At 47.4% G+C, this 20,868-nt stretch overlaps 1 protein-coding gene across 1 annotated transcript in view; it reads right to left on the bottom strand.

Moving 5' to 3' along the window:
• LOC149344360 (phospholipid-transporting ATPase ABCA3-like) overlaps nucleotides 1–15,076 on the bottom strand; it is an 80,774-nt gene extending 65,698 nt beyond the window's left edge. Inside the window, exons 1-6 of the mRNA XM_089542612.1 lie at nucleotides 14,869–15,076; nucleotides 11,212–11,291; nucleotides 10,155–10,403; nucleotides 8,651–8,891; nucleotides 6,737–6,940; nucleotides 5,237–5,415 (exon numbers count right to left, since the gene is read on the bottom strand). Of these exons, the coding sequence (XP_089398738.1) occupies nucleotides 5,237–5,415; nucleotides 6,737–6,940; nucleotides 8,651–8,891; nucleotides 10,155–10,403; nucleotides 11,212–11,291; nucleotides 14,869–15,076 (1,161 nt within the window). The remainder of the gene's footprint in view (nucleotides 1–5,236; nucleotides 5,416–6,736; nucleotides 6,941–8,650; nucleotides 8,892–10,154; nucleotides 10,404–11,211; nucleotides 11,292–14,868) is intronic.
• Nucleotides 15,077–20,868: the final 5,792 nt, after the last annotated feature.

Raw genomic sequence — 20,868 nt, 5'->3', positions numbered from 1 at the left:
TTTCAGTCAGTTTTTTCTCTACCGGCATGCCCGACAGACGATTTACATATCGTGAATGAGTTTACGGAGATGAGTGGCATAGATTTCTCAGTACATGGAATAGTGTTACTTTTGCAGAAACTCAAGGTAAACACGACACCCGGTCCTGACCGTATCCCGAACTATATCTTGAAGAACTGTGCAGTTTCTGTCGCTCCGTTTTTAGTAACTCTATTTGAAAAATCAATGGATGTCGGCGCCTTGCCCGATGACTGGAAAAGCGCTAACGTAGTTCCTCTATATAAAAGTGGCGACAAAACAAAAACTGTAAACTATAGGCCTATCTCCCTTACAAGTGTCATATGCAAATCGCTAGAGCGCATCGTTTTCACTAATTTATTTAAGCACCTCCAGGACAAAAACTTTTTTTGTCCAGTGCAACATGGCTTCAGAAAGGGCTTTTCGTGCGATACGCAACCGATAGAGTTTGCTCATGATGTCGCTTTCTCAATTAACAATGGTAACCAGGTTGACTGCATATTTTTGGATTTTCAAAAAGCTTTTGATTCTGTCGCGCATAAATTATTATACTGAAACTGTCTACCCTCAAAGTTCCCCCACCCTGCTGAAATGGATCGAAGCGTATCTCGTCGGTTAAAAACAACGCGTTATTCTTGAAGGTGTAAGTTCATCAGATATTGCTGTTTTATCGGGTGTTCCCCAGGAATCGGTTTTGGGCCCTCTTCTTTTTTTAATATTTATCAATGATACAGTTGACCGGGTTTCCAGTCGGGTCAGGTTGTATGCTGACGATTGTTGCATTTACCGTGACGTCACTTGTCTAAGCGACTCCTATGAATTGCAAAGTGACCTTGACTCTGTCCTAGCATGGTGCAAAACATGGAACTTGAGATTAAATTTTTCAAAATGTAAAGTTCTGCAATTTACAAATAAAAAGCAACCATTACCTACCCAGTACTCTTTAGGTGACAGAAACTTATCATTTGTTAAGAATTACAAGTACTTAGGTGTTATCTTCGCAGACAACCTTTCTTGGAACGATCACGTAAACCATATTGCTGCCAAAGCTAGTCGTCTGTTAAACTTTTTAAAACGCAATTTAAAGCAGGCGCCAGCTGATTTGAAGGAGACACTCTACTTGACAAACGTGCGTTCCATCTTAGAATATGGTTGTGCGACTTGGGATCCTGCAACAAAAACACTTATCAGCGAACTCGAGCGAATTCAAAAACGAGCAGCAAGGTTTGTGTCCGCAAACTATGATTTCACCAAAAGCTCCTCTCAGATGAGCAAAAATTTGGGCTGGCCTTTACTGCAAGACAGACGCAAATACCTTAGACTTAAGCTATTTTACAATATTTTTATAGGCGCAGCAGGTTTGTCTAAAGATTTATACATGAAAGCTCCCAGCTATATATCCTCCCGTTTAGATCATTCTTTAAAGGTTCAAGAATACCAGTGCCGTATAAATGTCTTTAAAAACTCATCTTTTCCCAGAACAGTGCATGACTGGAATAAATTGCCGGAAGAAGTTGTCTTAGCCCCGCAATCTTCTTTTAAAAATGCTCTGTCGCGACTTTGGTTGAATTAACCTTTTCTTTGCGTCTTTCTTGCTTTCGTGATTCTTTTGTTATAAGTTTGCTCAGTATTGGAATGCGTTGCATCTTTATTGTTTGTTTGTTTGTTTGTTTTGTTTTGTTTTGTTTGTTTTTGTTTGTTTCTTTGTTTGTTTGTTTGTTTTTTGTTTGTTTGTTTGTTTGTTTCGTACAAAGTGTTCTGCATGACAATGTATACTTTGCAACTGTATCCCCCCTAAAAAAATGCCCTCAACGGGCGCTGTAGGTACCTGAAAAAAATTTAAAAAAAAGAAGACAGTGATGACGCCATAGCGTCACATGACATAGTCGAGCGCTGATTGGAGGACGGGGTGTGCGACGTCATGAGGCCACGTGACATGGCCGAGCGCGGTGGCGAGCTCGACGGCAGTTGCCAGCTGCGCTATGTTGCGTGCATGCTTGTCTGGACAGCTCCGCGTAGCAGGCTGGAATGGAGCTAAATCAACGCCGCGCGTGTCTACAGTAGTTGAAAATTAGCACAAGCGGAGAGCGCGACCATGGCAGTATGTCGCTGGAGATTGAGTATCGGCGGCTGAAGAGGTACATAGTATGCGGCGAGCAGAAATGACTGAGGAGAAGACGCAGGTTGAGGGAACTTCAGACTTGAAAGCTAGCACATTCTCAATGTAATTAAATGTCCCCTTCTTTCATTTCAGTTAATTAGAAGACTGAAGACAACCGTTTCGCAATCAAAATGTGTCTGCCTGGTAGCACAACCAGCATTCAAAACTGTTCTAGTGCACTGCTCACCCCCTCGTTCTTAAAAGTCGTGAGAGCCTAATTTTGAAACCTCTTTACGTGATCTATAAACAAACCCGTCCCACGCTCGGTTTCTCAATTTTATATCTTACGGCTTTTGCCCTGCTCGGTCGAATAGAAAGCAGTCATGAAGGATGTCTTCAGCACATGCCTGGTCACGAGATAACGAACGCTTATTGCGACATCGCCCTTATCACGCAGCAGGTCCCGTCCGCACTTTTCTGTCGAATGGTTCTGAAAGTACGGGCAAGCCAATTTTCCATTGCTTCGAAAGAGTTTGCCGTGTAACAAGAAATTACTCTCTTCACACATTAGAGGAGACAAAGCGGGTATTTGGACTAAATAGAGGGCCAGTGTACGCAACGTGGAGTTACTGATAATCCGACTGTTGGGATGCTCGCTTCGTCATACACATCTCTTACGCTGGATAACTGAAGCTGCCGAATGATGAGCGCAGCATCATTTCAGTGGATTGATCATAGGCGTTGCATCTAGAATTGCCATCACAGCGCTTAATCACAGTAAGCTTATGAAGCCAAACTTATTTTTCGACCAGCTAAGCCCAAAGCCACGGGACCGCATCCCGGCCGCAGCGGCCAGCGGCCACATTTCGATCCAAGGGACGTCAGAGCACGTTATAAAAAAAATTGGGGGAATACTTCAGCTCTGCCTTTAAAGATATGACGTGCTGGAGTTGATTGGTCCCGTCAGTGGCTCCTCTTACGTACCCATGCAGACACGGACACTGTTTCCATATTGCGTGAATGACCTCACGGCATACACAAAAAGCTCCGCTTTAACCAAGACGCGCTAACATGCCCTCTTGGCCTAGTGGTAGAGTCCGACTCGCAACTCAAAGGCCAGTGGTACAATTCTCTACTAATTACCCCAATTTTTTTGGAGGCGTCGACTAAACCACTGCGCCTAACGGGACCCTTAACGCTCTCACGTTAAAAAAAGTTAATTCGAAGCCCTCTACCATGGCCTGAATCCTAGCTTGTGTGCAGCTTCAGGTAGTTAAGCCCCATATACCATGCTTCTAGGAGGTTGTGAGCAATTTATGTGCCGCTCACAGTTGAGACCGAAATTATGAGAACAAAAGTAACTGCGCAAAAGGACGGGACAAGAGAAAGAACCACACGGGACAAACGCAGATTCTCTCTTTCTCTTTCTCTGCTCTTTCTCTTGTCCCGTCCTTTTGCGCAGTTACTTTTGTTCTCATAATGTCGTACCAACTAGCCCCTCACCGCACTCTTCTAGACCGAAATTGAGTTTAAGAAACACTAATGAATCGCGAGCTAAGCAGCAGCCAACAACTTACATGGAAACCTATGCTGAAAATCTCCGCTCGAAGACCTCTCGGCATTGACGTTGAAGTTGCAGCTATCGCCAGCGATCTGAAAGCAAGCTTCGAGCACATTGCGAGTAAGAACGATTCGTGACGGGCTCGCATTCATCGCCTGGGCAGCCCGGTAGCCTGCTTAAGATAGCTTAAGCGTCGGTAATTCACGCACCGTACGTAAGCACTAACAGCTTTGAGAATTTAGGCTCCACCCAGGCTCGGTTTCCACGCCAGTGCGAACAAACCATGAAGCGGAGTATAGGATCGTCGCAAAGCTCAAGTACGCGTTATCTGTACTCGCCTTATTGAGCTTGTAAAGGATGACGCTGGGCTCCAGTGTGGCGGCCACAGGCTCGAATAGGTCCGGGTCCTCTTTGATCGTTTTTGCTTCTTCGGATGAAATTCCTACGCTTCCGTAGAGGCCCCAGTACTTTGGCTGCAGACAGCGCAAGAAAACCATAACTCCTCCCTTGAAGGCAAACGTCACTAGACAGTCAAAGGCAAGTAAGTATCAACGAATGAGCAATTTATTCTGTGCCTACAAGCCACCCGCCATTCAAGATAAGAGTTTAAAGCCCGATAAGAGCAGCGCGGTAAATTTGAAGTCTGCGCAGTGAAGTGATCCTGTTCCACGGATATGTAGTTGTTTTTTTTTTTAGTGATGAAATCTTCTACGACACTGTGCTTATGAGGTGTTCGTACTTTTTAGCTCATTTTTTGACCGTCCTTAAAGCGCTGTTGATCGTCAACTGTCTGCTTTAATTTCCACTCAAAATACCAGCACTCGGCGCGCAGAAAATATATGACGCAGATTTTATCCCACAAAATAGAAAATTTGTTTATTTGCATTTACTTATTTGCATTTTTTTCTTTGCTTCTTTTAGTGCATTTTGTTCGTTTGTTTGCTTGCTTGTTTTCTTGCTTGTTTCCTTGTTTGCTTCTTTGGTTACTTCTTTGCTATAAACATACCCAACCATTATGGACAAAAGCATTTTTGAGCAGTGAACCGTATATGTACGCAATTTTTCCCTACAATGCAAGATTTCAGTATAAGAGTCAATAATCCACAGATCACCCGACGGCAGTATTGCATTTTCTAATTGGTCTTGCTTTCGTGTAAAGCGTTCTCTACTGGTTTTCTATGGCAGACTTAACTGTTCGATGCGATCGATGGAAGCCCTGTAAACTAAATATTTTGCTACACATCAGAAGAATGGACCACTACCTTCAATATTTCCATAACAGTATCTTACAATCCAATGAATCGTTCCTAACCTCTGCCTTTAAAGGCAGCATCGGTCCCGGAAGGCAGCGGCGATTATCGTAATAACAGAAAAGAGCGCGCCGTTCGAGCACTCCTGACAAGCGTGTGGACGAAGTTTATTACGATGTATTTGCACGCATCTGACTTGTATATCGTGTCAGTTGCGCGACCTATAGCTAGCTCGTGGCCCTGGCTCAAGAACAGAAACCGCACGCGACGTCGTGCAAGAAGGTGGCACCCGCGACGGTCCCTCACCATGAAGAGGAACCACCACGGCTTAGGGAAGCTGTAGCCGAAGGGCCAGACGTTCTTCAGGTACCAGGCCAGGGCCAGGCTCACGGAGCACGACGTGAGGAGCGCGATGGAGATCTTGCGGAGTGACAGCTGGTGGAAGGTCTTGTGCGACGCAAAGTTCCGCCACGTCACGCCTTCGCCTGCGCACGACCACGGCACAGAATCAGCACCCTACGAGGCGTCCTCTCGCCACGGTTACTTCTCGTTCTCCGCCGGTTGGAGTAAACTGTTCCTCTCTGGTCGTGTGCGGAGTACAAGGTGGCAGCACCGTAGTCTATATTCATTAATTCGACAACTTTAGCAATTCAGATGTGTTCTGCACCTTCGGCACTGAAAAAATTGGCTGTGGTTTAGCTCTGGTTAAACCTGGAGGATTGCGAAAGCAACATCTGCGCGTAGCCACATATTGCTGCGTGAGCTACTATGCCCAGTCTCGCCGTTTTGCGTGCTTTTGCACGACCATACTGCGCATGCGTGTGGAGCACGTGACGTCACTACGCACAGCTGGCGTGCCAGCGGACCCGGCACGCTAGCTGTGCGCCGCTACTGCGCATCCGAGAGGAGAAAGAGAGAGGCGATGGAGAGCGCACGGCAACGGCGGCGGCCCCGGCACGCTAGCTATGCGCCGCTACTGCGCATGCGCAACTGGCGAGCGCGGCGGTGGCACCTCTGAGTCACCCGCGCAGCGACGGCGGTGGCGAGCCAGCTGTGAGCCGTGTGACGTCCCTGCTCCTCGCGCATGCGCAGTAGGGCCTTTCCTCGGCTCCGCGAAATGGCTCAGCGACTAGCGCAGCGTTGCTTTCGCAACAAAAACCCTTTGCTCATAGTGTATTAAATCGCTTCTTAGATCACCGCCTTCCGTCAACAGCATCATCTACCGCCATCTTCCTTTTTATTGTTCCTCTCCTGTACTGAGTAACCGGCAAGGGCTTCGGCATAATCGAGTTTTTGTGAAATAAATATTTTCCTCTTTCTCTTAATTCGAGATGTCGAATCAGGCCGTGCAAAGTAGGGAGAAGGGCACTCCTAATCTTCACAATGATGTGTCAAGGTTGCGATACTGCTCTTCAATATGTTTATGTGTAGATACCACAGCAACCCTAATCGCTGTTGCTGAGACGCCACAACCCGAGGAATTCCACCTGAAACGGGACTATCACCGCCCGGAATCATGCTTTACGTAAGCCCCAGGTTCCTCGGACTGCATCGTTTCGAAGCCAATATGGTCGCGAGGTTATGCCTCCCATTCGCGCCTTCATGTATAATCTTCTTTTGCTATCATTGCAATTTTGGTAACATGTGTGCCTTTGTAAAATTTGCGTACTAAAAGTAAATGCCAGCGCTTCGAACTCCAAAGCTGACAAATTGCGTCGCCATAATAAGCAATGGCAAACTTGGTAAATTTAACAAGCAAAAAATAATGATTCAGTAGATAGTTCTAACTTGTGGCGCACGCCTTACCCAGCTCCTCACTCTCGCAGATGAGCGTGATGCCGTAGGCGAAGCCAACGTTCGGCAAAAGGCAGACCGCCTGGAAGATAAGGTTGTAAGGGTTCGGTGGATCTTTCCTGTCCATGAGCGTGGCGCCGGACACAGCCAGGATGGTGATTGGCAGGATCAGGGTCATCACCATCACGACGAACGTCATGATCGCTGCTATGTTGGCTGCATAGACAAAGGAAACCGGGGTGCAGTGAAAACTCCAGCCTCTAGCCTCTCGTTGGGCGAAGAGACGGCAGAATTTGAGATGCAATAGTATGTTTATATGGGGGTTTAACGTCCGAAAGCGACTCAGGTTATGAAGGACGCCGTAGTGAAAGGGTCCGGAAATTTTGACCACCTGGGGTTCTTTAACGTGCGCTGACATTGCACTGTACACGGGCCATCGAAATTCGACTTCCGCGGCTGGGACCGAACCCGTGTTGTTTCGGGTCAGCATACGAGCGCCATAACCTCTTAGCCACTGCGGCAGCTGAGATGCAGTAGTGAACAAAGAAATGGTGCACCTAATCTGGCGCATATCATCGCTGACACTAACGAAAGGAAAGCTGCAGCGGAGTTTTTTGTCTTGTAAGGCAACGAAGACTGGTCAAAGCGCAAGATTGCTCGGAAGTTAGGCTTGCTTTCTTTGCAGGGCTCTGCTCTTTCCAGACACATATTAGAACTGGTCTCAGTCGATTCGCCGCGGCGACCTTACGACAGCATATTCCCGCGGGACATACGAGGCCTAGTGGTCGGAAACGACCGCAGCTAGACGCCTAGCTTTTGAGTTCGAGAACATGCTCCGCACATTACTTGAAGAGTTGTGATCAAAACACATCTTCGCCATTTAGATGAGGCTTTATTTGGGAATTCAGCGTGCATTTATATCTCAAGTTCCCTTCTTTATGTCGAATGACATCCTGTAGCAACACGAAAACAATGCGATTCTCCTGTCCATCCTAAGAAAAATTCTTGTAGGGGAGCACTCATGAAATAAGCTAAATTCACGAAAGACCTGAAGCATAGAAAACTCAGTGGACGTAATTGCAGAGAATCATAACAGTGCCGCAGAAATTCCAAAACAAATTTACGCAACCCACTCCCGAAAGGACTAAACGCACCATCGATCATCATTGGGTTTTACATTCGGCGAAATTTTATTGTTACACACTAACTATCCACTTCATGATCGGCACTTTCAAGTTTTTACAAAAGCTGTGCAATACAGTCTTTCAAAGACCATTTTGGGACAATTTCAGTAAAAAGAGGAGTTGCTGAACGTTAAGCCATTTCAATTTTTAACGAATTCACTTAGATGTTTTTTTTTTTTTACAGAAGAGTCTAAAAGCGCTGTGTTTGTCGGTCTGCGCAGTAAACCTCTTTCAGTATGCACCAACTAGCCTGCGAAAACGTTATCGCACGTGAAAAAGAATCCAGCAGTACAACCAAAGATCCTCCGTGCGAAGGAAGATGGGCATATGCGACTGCCCGTCTAGGGCAGGCCGACCGGGGTAGCATTTCGCCACCGGCACCGGGGACATTGAACCCTCTGCCTCCCATATACAGAACAGCCTCCAATGAGACGTGAAAAAGAGCTACAAGAAATACGCTGTGTGCAGCTCCCAGAGCCACCCACGCTGCTGTGTGCATGAACGCAGTTGACGTCAGACCCTTTGAAGCTGCCACTGTGCTTCTCTGGCGGTTCAGCAGTGGGCTGAACCATCTGCGGGCTCCATGGAATAACTGGCTCTTCCTGTCGAATGCCTTCCGCACACACAGCGCTCCATTGCAACCTTGTGCCAGAAAGGCAGGAACTGAACACGGCTGTACAAGTTGCAAGCCCCGACAGCGTGAGGTGGCTTAGCCTTTGAAAAGGCCGCAGACTCAACTCACGTCTGGGGCTGACGATGGCGATGATGATGGCGAAACACGAGGCCGCGGCGGAGTACACGGTGAAGAACACGACGAGCACCGTGGTGTCGCTGCGGGTCCAGAGACCCTCGGCGCCGGTGAGCGGGTCGTAGCGGAACAGCGTAATGAGCGGCGTCTGCACCAGGAACATCTCGAAGAAGGCGCCCATGAGGTTTCCGAGCCAGTAGGCCGTCTCTGACAAACCGTTGATACTCATTAGTTCCTGCAAAGAGCGAGTAGTGAAAACCATGGCTTTACATTCTGTCAGCGCTAGTCCTATTAAAACTTCCATGCAGTGGTCCCCGCGCCATGAAATCTTAATCAATTGCACTACTAGCCAGCGTGCCTTAAGTAAAATCGTCTTGTTTCACTGCTCCAATTTCGAATGTCGTGTTCGCATTTCATTCCAAGCTGATAGCACGCGCACTTGTAAGCAGCGTGGGTTAGCCAGTAGAGGCAGACCTAACATGGTAACCACAAATGAGTATAAGGACACAAGGATGTAGAGGGACAAACGTCTCTATAATACAATTAACTGCTGCAGTTCTGTCAAATTCAACTCTTTCACACTTTGTAGGGATATTGGCACTCAGTCGAGATATCGATGCTGTTGGACAGTAACCATTTCAACCTCAATAAAATATATATCGCCCATTACTTTAGCATGCCGTATTGGGTCGACGATCAAGCTCTGTAACGTACCAAATAACTGAATCTGCTCTTGGGACAAGTGAATCATTATTAGGGTGTCTAGCATTGTTTTTAAAGCACAACAAAGATGACCTGAAATGCAACGACCTACCTCTTAATTACGTTTCACCAAGATACGGAATAAGGGCATTCCCAGGGAGTCGTACAAAAAATAGCTTAAAAGTGTAACGAAAAAGATAACACGCGACAGCGCTACTCATAAACGCAATGTCTCTTAAAATAAAATATGGTAATAGGTATTTTTTCTAAGCCTATAGTGATTGCTTGAACATCTTAAAGCTTGGAGACGTTGCATCATTTTAAAAGCTACCATCTTTAAAAATAACACCACGCTTTTCAATGCGCACCAAATGCGCAGCATATATGAGTGCAGTTTCAGTGTTGCCTAACTCAATAAGCTTAACAATTTACACTATCTAATTCTATCTAATAATTTAACATATCTAAGGCCAGCAACTCAGTAGGTGAACACAGCCATGACAGCCATTCTACGCTACGGTCGTGTTTCTTTGGAAAACCGAGCATATCACTGAGCTGGTTACTGAAGTGAACGGGACATGCGAATCTATCGGATGTGTCTCGAAGAACGCTACTTAGAGACATACCACGTATATTCGAGCTTCGGTAAAGCCCCTTACCCCTACTCATTAAGCGCATTTGTGACTAGATTGACTTCAGCGGTGAAATCTGTGGCAGTAGATGCGCAGCACAGAACGGCGGTATAAAGCGCGAAGCTATGGAAGAACAGGTCAAACGAAGGCGCAAGTAAGCCTGCCTTCGCGCCCGACGTGAGTTCCTCGCAGAGCCTCTTGGTGAACACGGGCAACATGAAGAGGAAGCCGACCACGGTGGGCAGGCAGCCGAGCGTGTGGCGCACGGGGTTCTTGGCGACGCTCTCGGTGTACGCCTCTTTCCTCTTCATCTGCTCCGCAGTGAGCTCGGGCTTCTTGCCCTTGCCTCCTTTGCCCTTGCCCTTGCCCTTGCCTTTGCCCTTCCGGGCGAGCGCCCAGCGGAACGGTACCGTCTGCGAAACATGTCCCGGGGTAAAGTGGAACTTCTTATTGCCGAGACACTCTCTGCATGATAAGGATAAATATACTGCCATAGAGGACAACACCAATTCAGAAGAGGTGGAAAGCACCAGCGCATGTCGTATGCTCTGAAGGCCACTCAGGAACATAAAGTGATGGTAAAACGCCATGAACGACATCAACGCAATGTCACTCTGCTAGCTAATGTGCGGTCACTACAAAACATGCGCGATGACATTTCAAGAGCCGGTTAACACAACACTGCAACAGCCATCACTTTTATTATACACATTGAGAAATGGCAAAGAGTCGTGCTCAGCTTTTCCAAATTAACACGTTGTTGTTCTAGCTACGTTATTAAGAGGAATGCTGTTAAAATAATATTTGCCAAAGCGGCGTACCACAGCTGCATCACACCGGCGAGCCACGTGCACAACAAAGAAGTTACAGACGATCAATGCGATTGCTGTGGCATATTATGAGTTTAGTCGAACCAGACACAACCCGGACTGTCCCCCGAACCGTGGAGGATAGTGTGGTCCAGTCCATCAATTACCCTGTGACACGCCGTACCCGCTCTCCTCACTCCCAACACCTCGACTCTGACTGACGACCATGGTTTCTCTCTTTCCACTCATTGCCTTCCCCTTTTCTCTCTTCCATTTTGCCTCCTCTTCATCGAGGCTTCACACGCCAACGGACACTTCTTGCGCTAATGGGCATTTGATGCTAACGCATTGAAACGGACTTCCGCACCTGTGCAAAAAATATTCGTGATAGGGTCAAGCACGGCTTCTTTACCTTGTTCAGATATCGCAGCACGGCGTCACTGGACATCTCTTCATAGTCCCAATTGTCCACCTCGTCGACATGGAGGATACCTGCGACAAGGCGAAGCGCGGTTCAACTTTCGTTCAGCGGCTGTTCCGCGTGTCGGGCGTCGTGCGCCATACCACAAGGCTCACTAGATATAGAGCGATGGCACAAAACGCAGTAAAAGAGTTGTGATGTAGGCACGGTGACTTCTGCGTGACGGAGGATTAATGGTTTCGTTTATGGGGGTTTAACGTCCCAAAGCGACTCAGGCTATGAGGGACGCCGTAAGGGCTCCGGAAATTTCGACCACCTGACGTTCGAAAGTATGAGGCGTGATGTACTGATGCACAAAAGCTAAAAGGAAACGACACAGAAACGAGATAGGCGACGTTGTGCTCGAAAACGCATTACCTTTCTTGTCTTGTCTTTTCGTGCCTTGCCGTGCATGATAAAGTAGTCACATTTATGTCTATGCTCCGTTTTCAAATTTTCCAAGGTGGCCGGATCAGAGATATGTGCAGATTTTATTTCCTTGGATTGAGCACATCCACCATCATCACTCTTGATTTTCACTGCAGGACAAAGGGCTTTCGCATCGATATCCGGTCCGCCCTGTCCTGCGATAGCCACGCTATACCTGCTACTCTTCTAATCACATTTACCCACCTAACGAAGTGGCTACCAAGTGGCTCGACAGCAAATTTTTTTCGTTAAAAGGTCACCGGCTGCGTCTTCACACAACATGCAATATCCAAACCCATTTCCTCCTTTCGATTACAGCTTGGGTATAACTCGCATTAGTTCTCTAATCCTCTAAGCGTTATCAATGTTACCCATGTCATATTTTTTTCCATCGTGTTAGTCAAAGAAAGGAAGACCACACTTTTAACGATGCTGTAACCCCTCTTCCTTTCGCTTTTCGTGTAGGGCAAGAGGTTCCCGTGTTGTCCTGAAGGCAACCCCGCACTGGCATCCCTGAGATGGTCACTGTTTTGTCAACAGACTGCCTCCGAAAAGGGCTTGCACACCTGTTGCAGAAGGAGGTCTTCAGACTTTAAAATTACCGAAGCCGACCCCAAGATTTACGAACGCACCCCTGTTCCTGAAACAGATTACTTGAAGCTATTCAGATATACTATTCCAGACTAGCGAAATACATAAAACAAACCTATACAAGAACATTATGTCCAAGTCACCCATTCGGTACAGCCTGCGCAAGGAGAGTTTAAAAACACCAAGAATTCGTACTAATTATGGCATGCAACAAGTCAGTTACCAGGTCCCTGTCCTGCTTCACACATTAAGAGGTAGCACTGATTTCATCTCGCGTATATGCAAGAGTTCACTGAGGATGTAGTTGTTAGAAAATCATTAGGGAAATGTCTGACAGTATCGACATTTGTATCTTGTTTTGTATTTGTATAATTCCGAAATATTGTTCCTAGTATTACTTGCTTTTCAGTGCTGTTGATTTTATGCCAGATGTTCGAACAAATATCTGTTTATTTCATATGCGCTTTGTTATTATAATATTTGCTTACACGTTCATCCTGTTCGCTGTGACTGTTGGATTAACCAAGAGCCCTTGTCAGGCTACGCTTTTAGCTCTTGCTTTTTCTTCTTTCTCCTGTATTGAAAAGATGAACAAACTTTAAACTTCAAACCTTGATCAAGTCAGTGGACCTTCCAAGCACTTCGCGACACAAAGCTGCCAGGAAATGAAGCCACGGTTTAAATGGTGTGTTGGTTTTGGATATGTGCTGCATTGCGCCCGCGACATTCATATTGTCCTTGCCTCCATGTAGTTTTTTTATGCGTTACCTTTCATCATGTGTGACAGATAGCCCCAAAAAAAAATCTTCATACATGATTTGTAAGGCGGTACCTAAGCAAGCATTGCAATTTCTAGACAGTGTTTAGGTGAGCCGGAGTTACCGCAGGACTGAACGGTAACGTTCTCAAAAAGAAATGTGTTTCTCATCACGTGCAGCTCTACACATTATGCCACAGTTTCTACAAATTAGGAAGGGCGCACCGAGATATCAGTTGCCAGGGCAGTATCCCCAGGCATCTGCATTATCCTAGAGCCTCATTCGTGAAAACAAAAAAAAACATATGGAGACGCTTAAGTCACCATAAATGCGGAATGCGACAGCATTATAACCGCTGCTACAAGTACTTGGGAGCGAGCCCATGAAAGTAGATTGTCGACCCATGCCAACTGGAGCTGCACGTCCAAACTCTATGACGAGCAGCTGCAGACTGACGCAGGAGCCGCCGCGAGCATTTCGGCCTACTTGTCTTGCCCTTCTGCGATTGCCAGCTCCCTCCTTGTTTTCTAGTTTTCAATTTTTGCGCCATGGTCCCGTGACGTTGGGACTACGCCACCCTGTCGACCGTTCAGCGGCTAATGCAAGACGCAAAAACGCACGTTGTGATGTCTACTGCTATCCCATTAAAAATTAAAGAAAGTGTGTATGGTGGGCTGCCCTCTTCTCGCATCTGCGTGAGCAGGAGGTGGGGGAAGAGGAAAGGAGAAAATTTTACAGATACGCTGATAGCATTTGCGTCATCATCGCTATCAGGTCAGTATCATCGCTATCAGGTGCCCCATGCAGCAATCTAGCCCTGCATTGCAGAGATTGTAAAGAAAACAAAAAAGGCAAAAAGTTCGCAAGTGTGAGCCCAAGTTGCATGAAGTTCAAGTCATGAAAAGGTATGCTGACGAAGTGACACGTGAGATCCTTGAGGCATTGGCGATACGGGAAACAGGACAGCGGTGCGTTAGTACACCATCAATCTCTCTATCAAGAAAAGAAATTTCCTTCTTGAACGAACCCCACGGGAGATAAAAGCAAGATCTTTTTGACAAGGAAACAAAAAGCGCGGGTTTCCAATAAAATTTTAGTTGACAGTCAGCTTCGTCTACGTTCTATGTGTTCCTTTCTGTGTCTGCGTTTTGTTATTTCGGCTGTTTCCACCAAGAAGTATGAACCAACTAGCTCAGTTTTCTACTCTTTTAGCATTTGAAGGTATTGACGCCTTCCCATCGAGCTTTGTGTCACTCTTTCATGGTTGTGTTGGGGAACCGCTACACGTTGGCCTGCACACAACCAGACATCTTTCCGGGTCATCTGGGTGGTTATATGTTTCCCCGCAAGTGTCAAGATGTGGCGAAACGTACGCAATGAGGTTACATTCAAACGTATAGTTGTTACTTCCTATCCTGGGAATTATGTGACCTACAATGCATTCTTTTTTCACGATGAGGCATCTATTGCTATCGAATTAAATTATTTTAATGCGATGCGAGCCTGAGGAGGAGAGATCTATATGATATCACCAGCAGGCAGAAATCCCTTCCCTGCGCCGCAATCACACGGGCAGCCCGAAGCCGAGCGGAACGCCACTTACTCCACCTAGGAGGGCGAAAAGAGGGGATAGTTCGCACAGTCTAAACGTGACGTTTCCGTGACATGATGGCCGATGGCCCTCACAGATCGGCCGTTATGGCTACCGTTTTAAGTCGCAGCGTTTCATACTGGCAGACCCTGGACTGCGCGCTCGTCGTTGAAGTCGTAAAAATCGGGAGGCTGCTTGAAGCTGCCAGCCGCTCCTGTTCCTCGTTCGGCGTGTACTCACCGTGCGACGCAGGTGCCACGGCCGTTCTTCCGTAGATGGCCTGCGTGGCGTTCTTGTGCGCGTGGCCGATGAGGCCCCCGTAGCTGAACATGTAGCCCATGATGACTGGCACGATGATCTCGATCATGGTCAGGAAGTAGTGGCGCCGGATCTGGATCATGTACACGTTCTTCCAGAAGATCAGGAACAGGTGGGTCATGAACGCCATGGCGCCGGGGATGGAGCCGCACCGGAAGTGGCGAGGGCGAGAAGCGACCGTTCAATATTCCAGCCAGCGCACGGAGCCGGAACTGCGGTATGAACGTAAACTTCACTGCTGTTTTGGTCCGCTCCAACGTTGCTTGCGGAGGAGTTCTGTCTGGGAGGTGTCCGCAGATTGGCCACAAACAAGAAAAAGAAGCTGAGAATGCGGTACGGTACCTACAGATGTGCGGGCTTGCTTCGGTTGGGCACGAGACCTCGCTCGGTAGTGACGGAACAGCCTTGCACTGGTCGAGCTTGCGCGTCTACCTGCGCTAGAGAGGAACGCGGGGAGCCGACGTTGTTCACCCGACAGGAAGCTCAAACGATGCTTCTTCTGGGCCTTGTCTTCTGACTGCGGGCGCACACGTGCAAGCGCGTGAAGCTCATAACCTTCTGTTTCTTTTCTCTGCCTGAAGAGTGAGCGTGCGCTTGTACGAAACATGCTGGCCGGAAAGGCCATGTAGGTAAACTCGCCGGATGCGAGAACGCCGTTTTCAACCGTTTAACGTATACATTTTTCCCCCGAAAATTGTACCAAAATGATGATTCAACACCTATGCTGCCATAACTAAGAAAAATGCTTTGGACGAAGAAGAAATAGAACTCACTGCAGCCTTCAGTAACTTCACATCAATGCCCGCACTGCAAACCCCAAACACATCCACCCTCTGTACAGGGTCCCGAAAGATAACGCAGTAAATTACTGGGGCCTCAAGACTCGAGACTTAAAATGTCCACAGACCCAGAGAATAAGACCACAGTTTGACAGTGGAACTGCAAACGTTCCACTGCCAAGCGAAGGGCTTTGAACACGGAAATAATAGATCTGTTATCAAAACACAATATCATCTGCCTGCAGGAGACACAGGCTAAGTGCAAATTATCAGGTTAGACAACTTTCAATGAAATCGCAAAAGGTGAACCGCGCACCCCCATCAGGGTACAGAGGAATATGACAGCAAACCAAACTGAATTGGAAACTGGTGACATCAAAGTTGCATATAACCTAATCCAAATACTACCATGTGATCGAGGAGATAAATGCACTTATATCCGAACGTTTACAGCCCGCCTAAGAGTACCACTCCTGAGGCAGACAAAATTATTAACACAGCAGCAAAACAGGCAGGAAAAACCCCTAGCTATAGCACCACTTGAGACATGGGAATGTCATCAGGCAGCATAAAGGAAGGGAGCACAAATGTGGGAAGCCACCCCGTCGCTAGGCCTAACCCTCATGCTCGATCCGGAGAGACCCAACTGAATCGGCAACAGCGTTTGCAGAAACACGTCATCGGACCTCACATTCGTAAAGGGGTAACCAATCCGCAGTAGGAGCACACAGAGGTCGCCTTGGGCAGCGACCGCTGTACTGGTGCTACCACGTTTATCAGTGGCAAACACATAACTGGATATCGCAACGTCCAGATTACAAACTGGGAAAATTTCATATATATACGCAACAAAAAAAAGTTGACGAATAAACAAGCATTGAGGAGTGGTCAAAGAAGCTATGCTCGCACTCAAAACGTGCCACTAAGTAAGTGGAGCAGGAGGAAGATAAGACCAAGCTGGACTTCCACCTGTTACACCTCGGCTGCACATAAAAGTATCCTCAACTAGCGATTAAAACTTAAAATTTCGAAAATTAACTGAGAAATCAAGAATTAATAATCCCAACTCAGCAGAGAACAAAGGAATCACACCTGCGACATGGCCAGTTCGGAAGCAAAAACATTTAGCATTTATTCAGGCACTTATCGACCCAGCTAGTACTAAATAATCAACAGCGCAGAAAAATCTGCTCCGCATAACCAAAGCCCACCCAGGCAGCAATGACGAGCTTCTGCAAGAGCTCTAATGCACATAGATAACAACGAGAAAAGCATTTCCCTTCTAAGGATTATCTGGGAGCCGACAACCCAGGCCAAGAAGAGGAAGAAATCACACAGCAGGAGTTCCACCTCGGGCTAAGTACCATCAAGACCACCTCGGCGGCGGGAGAAGACCGGATCACTAACAAGACCCTTCGTAACTTGGATGATGCGTTAGTCGCAGCCATTAACAAGTACTTCAATGAGTGCTGAAAGAACGGTTCTATCCCAAACTCCTGGAAGCATGCTAAGGTCACGTTCATTCCCAAAGCAGGCAAAAACGCAGATCTTAGACCTATCCCGCTAACTTCCTGCCTGGGCAAAGTCCTAGAGCCCGTAACTCTCAACAGACTCAACGCCTGTGCGGAGATGGAAAACTCTTCCCTAGTAATCAAACTGGCTTCAACATACTCTGGTGATTCAAAACGACGTCTTTCCTCAGAAAACAAGAGAAACTACTGCATACCATCCTGAACTTACACGCGAGCAAGGCTTTCGAAAACATATCCCATAAATCAATTCTTAAGGGTCTTTCCGAGATGGACCTCGGGACCAGGATATACAATTACGCCAGAAACTTCCTTGGTAGCAGAACAGCCTCAAATAAATTTGGAAAACTACAAGAATTGGAGATTCAAATGAGCACCAGCGGCACGCCTGAAGGGGAAGTCCTCTGACTCTTCATTTTTACCGCAGCCAAGAGGTCCCTCTTCAAACTCCAGCGCAAAATCCCACACGTCAAACTCGCGCTATATGCCGGTGATATTACTATCTGAACCACTACGAGTACCAAGCGACCGGTAGAAGAGGCAGTACAGAAGACTGCACACACGGTGAGCTTATACGCCACCGGCATCGGGCTGAAGTGCTCCCCAACTAAGTTCAAAGTACTTGCAGTGAGATCAGATCATGCGCTGAGTACAATCACTGCTAAAAACTTAATTCGAGGAAAGTCTTGAGTAACAAACTGGCAGGAAACGCTATCACTGAAGTGGATAGCCTCAAGGCTCACCACAGATATGGGGGAGGTCACGATGCCCTCAAGTCCATTCAGGCCGCAAGTAAACGAGTACTAGGACTGATCAGAAGAGTCGCTAATAAATGCAGGCGGATGAAGGAGCAAGATCTATGCCGAGCAGTGCAAGCCTTCACGACCAGCCGCATTACAAACTCTCTACCCTACTACAACCTGAAGTCAAGAGAGGTAGAATAGGTTAATGCGGCTTCCCAAATACGCAAAAATTGAAAGGGTGCTTGAACTAGACCTATACAACACATTGGAAGAGTTAATAAAGGCGCATAAGGAAGCACAAATATTAAGGCGAATAACGTGGAAAATTGGACGTGTTGGTACGTCTTGAACAAATAAATGGCAGCGCAAGGAGACGAGGACTAGACGAGACAACAAGGACGGCGCTTAACTTCCAACTTTTATTGCCAACGAATCGTGCGAACATATATGCACTCTGAACGATCCGGTGTCATCGTCAGTGCATGCGCAAATATGTCAGCTCTTTATCAGAGAGAGTGATAGAAGCGGAGCTAACACATGCTTCTCCCCGATTATATATCAACTCCGATTCAATGATTTCGCGCGTTACACGTTGATTGTGTTTTTTTCTAATGATGGTGCTAGTAAGATGTGGGGAACATTCTTCACAGGTAAGGCAGTGGGCGGCCAGAAGGCCTTCAAAGTCTTTTCCTTCAAGGGCATTTTCTACGTTTTTGGCATGCTCCCTCAGCCTGTCATTCACGCATCTCCCAGTTTGGCCGACACAAGTTTTACCACAGTTTAACAGAATTTCATATACTACGCCTTCTGCGCATTCAACAAAGGGCCGCCGATGCTTCTTTCCACAGTTCTTTTGCTTCGCTGTCTCACGATCAGTCATCTTGCACAGCTTTGACAGCTTGTGAGGAGCAGAGAAGACGACTTTAACGTCGTACCGCTGCGCTACCTTTTTCAGCTTGTGTGACAGATTGTGAATGATTGTGAAGGCGATATGCAGGTACGTGACTTACGGATGGCCCTCCGTCGTAGGATGTGACAACAGGGAAATGGCGGAATTCCGGAAAAGGCGGCATGAGTTGTCTCTGGAGAAGGGGCTGCTGTACTGTGGCCATCGCGTCGTGATACCAAGTGCGACGCGTGAGAAACTATTGAAGATGCTACACAAGCCCCCATCAGGAAATCGTTTACGTGGAATGGCATCGAAATAATGGTGGACATCGATACCGGCTCCCCTGTTTGCGTCATTCCCAAGAGCATTTACAAATTGCACTCTCATCGATGGCCGCAGCTACAGAAGTCGGAAGTACAGCTTTCATGCTATCTGGGAAAGTTGCCGCTTCTCAGTGCACTGGGAATGCCAGTTTCATATGAAGGTACAAGAGTGCAGTGCAGTCTGACTGTTTTAGACTGCAATGGCCCCAGTCTTTGCGGTCGGGACCTGCTGAAAAAATTAACAGAAGAACGCATTCAGGTGCTGAGCGTCTATTCGAAGGCTCCCGTGTCCAAACAAACCTTGGAGGACGTGCCGACGCTGCTCCAGCAACACTCCGACCTTTTCACTGAGGGCGCTGGTCTCATGAAAGGCCCGCCAGCTCGACTGCACACCAAAGCTGGAGCAAACCCCAAGTTCTTCAAGGCAAGGAAAATTCCTTTCGCACTTCGTGATAAAGTGTCTAAGGATCTTGGTAGATTATTCTCAGCTGGCATAATACCTACAGTCCCTCATTCTTAATGGGCAACGCCCATCGTGCCGGTTTTGAAGAAGGACAGAACAGTGCGCATTTGTGGGGACTTCAAGGTTACACTAAACCCTGTGTGCGATGTTGAGCAGTACCCCTTGCCTGCCATAGACGACATTTTTGCAAACCTATGTGGAGGGAAAAAATTCAGTGTTCTAGATATTCGCGATGCTTACAATCAGGTCGAGTTTTCCAACGGAAAACTGAATCGGTGTTCCAAGGACTGAAAGAGACTCAGGCTTATCTAGACGATGTCCTGATAGCCGAGAGCAGCGAGGATGAAAACGTAAACCTGCAAGCGGTGCTACAGCGTTTCCGTGAGAACGGTATCAAACTTCGTTGCGACAAGTACAAGTTCGGTCAACAATCAGTGACGTATCTTGGCCATCTTATTGATGCTGAAGGACTACACCCGCTCGAGAAGCACGTGGATGCAATCAGGCTAGCCCCTTTACAGCGAAATGTTGCCGAGTTTCGTTCCCTTTTGGGCCTGGTTACAATTTACAAGTTTTTGCCAAATCTTTTCACTATGCTTGCACCCTTGTACAGCCGTCTTGAAAAAGGTTTGGTTTGGTTTGGTTTACTGGGGTTTAACGTCCCGAAGCAACTCAGGCTATGAGGGACGGCGTAGTGAAGGGCTCCGGAAATTTCGACCACCTGGGGATCTTTAACGTGCACTGACATCGCACAGTACACGGGCCTCTAGAATTTCGCCTTCATAGAAATTCAGCCGCCGCGGCCGGGATCGAACCAGCGTCTTTTGGGTCAGCAACCGAGCGCCTTAACCACTGTTACGTTTCGCCATCGTCGTGAGGAAAAATAGGCGCGGTTGCAGCGGAATGCCGACGTGTCCCGAAAGGCACGCGGGGTCAACGCCTGAACTAGCCACGGAAGCGGCGTCAGTAATCCACCCCACAACCAGCCAGCGCAGCTCTGCAGTGCACCCTCTTCTACAGAACGAAGTTAGCTGCCAAGGCCGGCAGTGCTTGACATTCCGTGTTGCCTGGGGGCCAGCTGAGTCCCGTCATCAAGTTTGACAGCAGCATCCGTCTTCCAGGAAGAAGTTAACGGCGAGCGTTTCCCCTACCCCGCGTGGACTTGCACGTAGCCTGGACCCTGCACATGCGACCAC

This window comes from Amblyomma mixtum, chromosome 5, assembly GCF_055824585.1.
Source record: "Amblyomma mixtum isolate Tamu chromosome 5, ASM5582458v1, whole genome shotgun sequence".
NCBI lineage: Eukaryota > Metazoa > Arthropoda > Arachnida > Ixodida > Ixodidae > Amblyomma > Amblyomma mixtum.
This window is presented reverse-complemented; position numbering and strand designations above follow the sequence as displayed.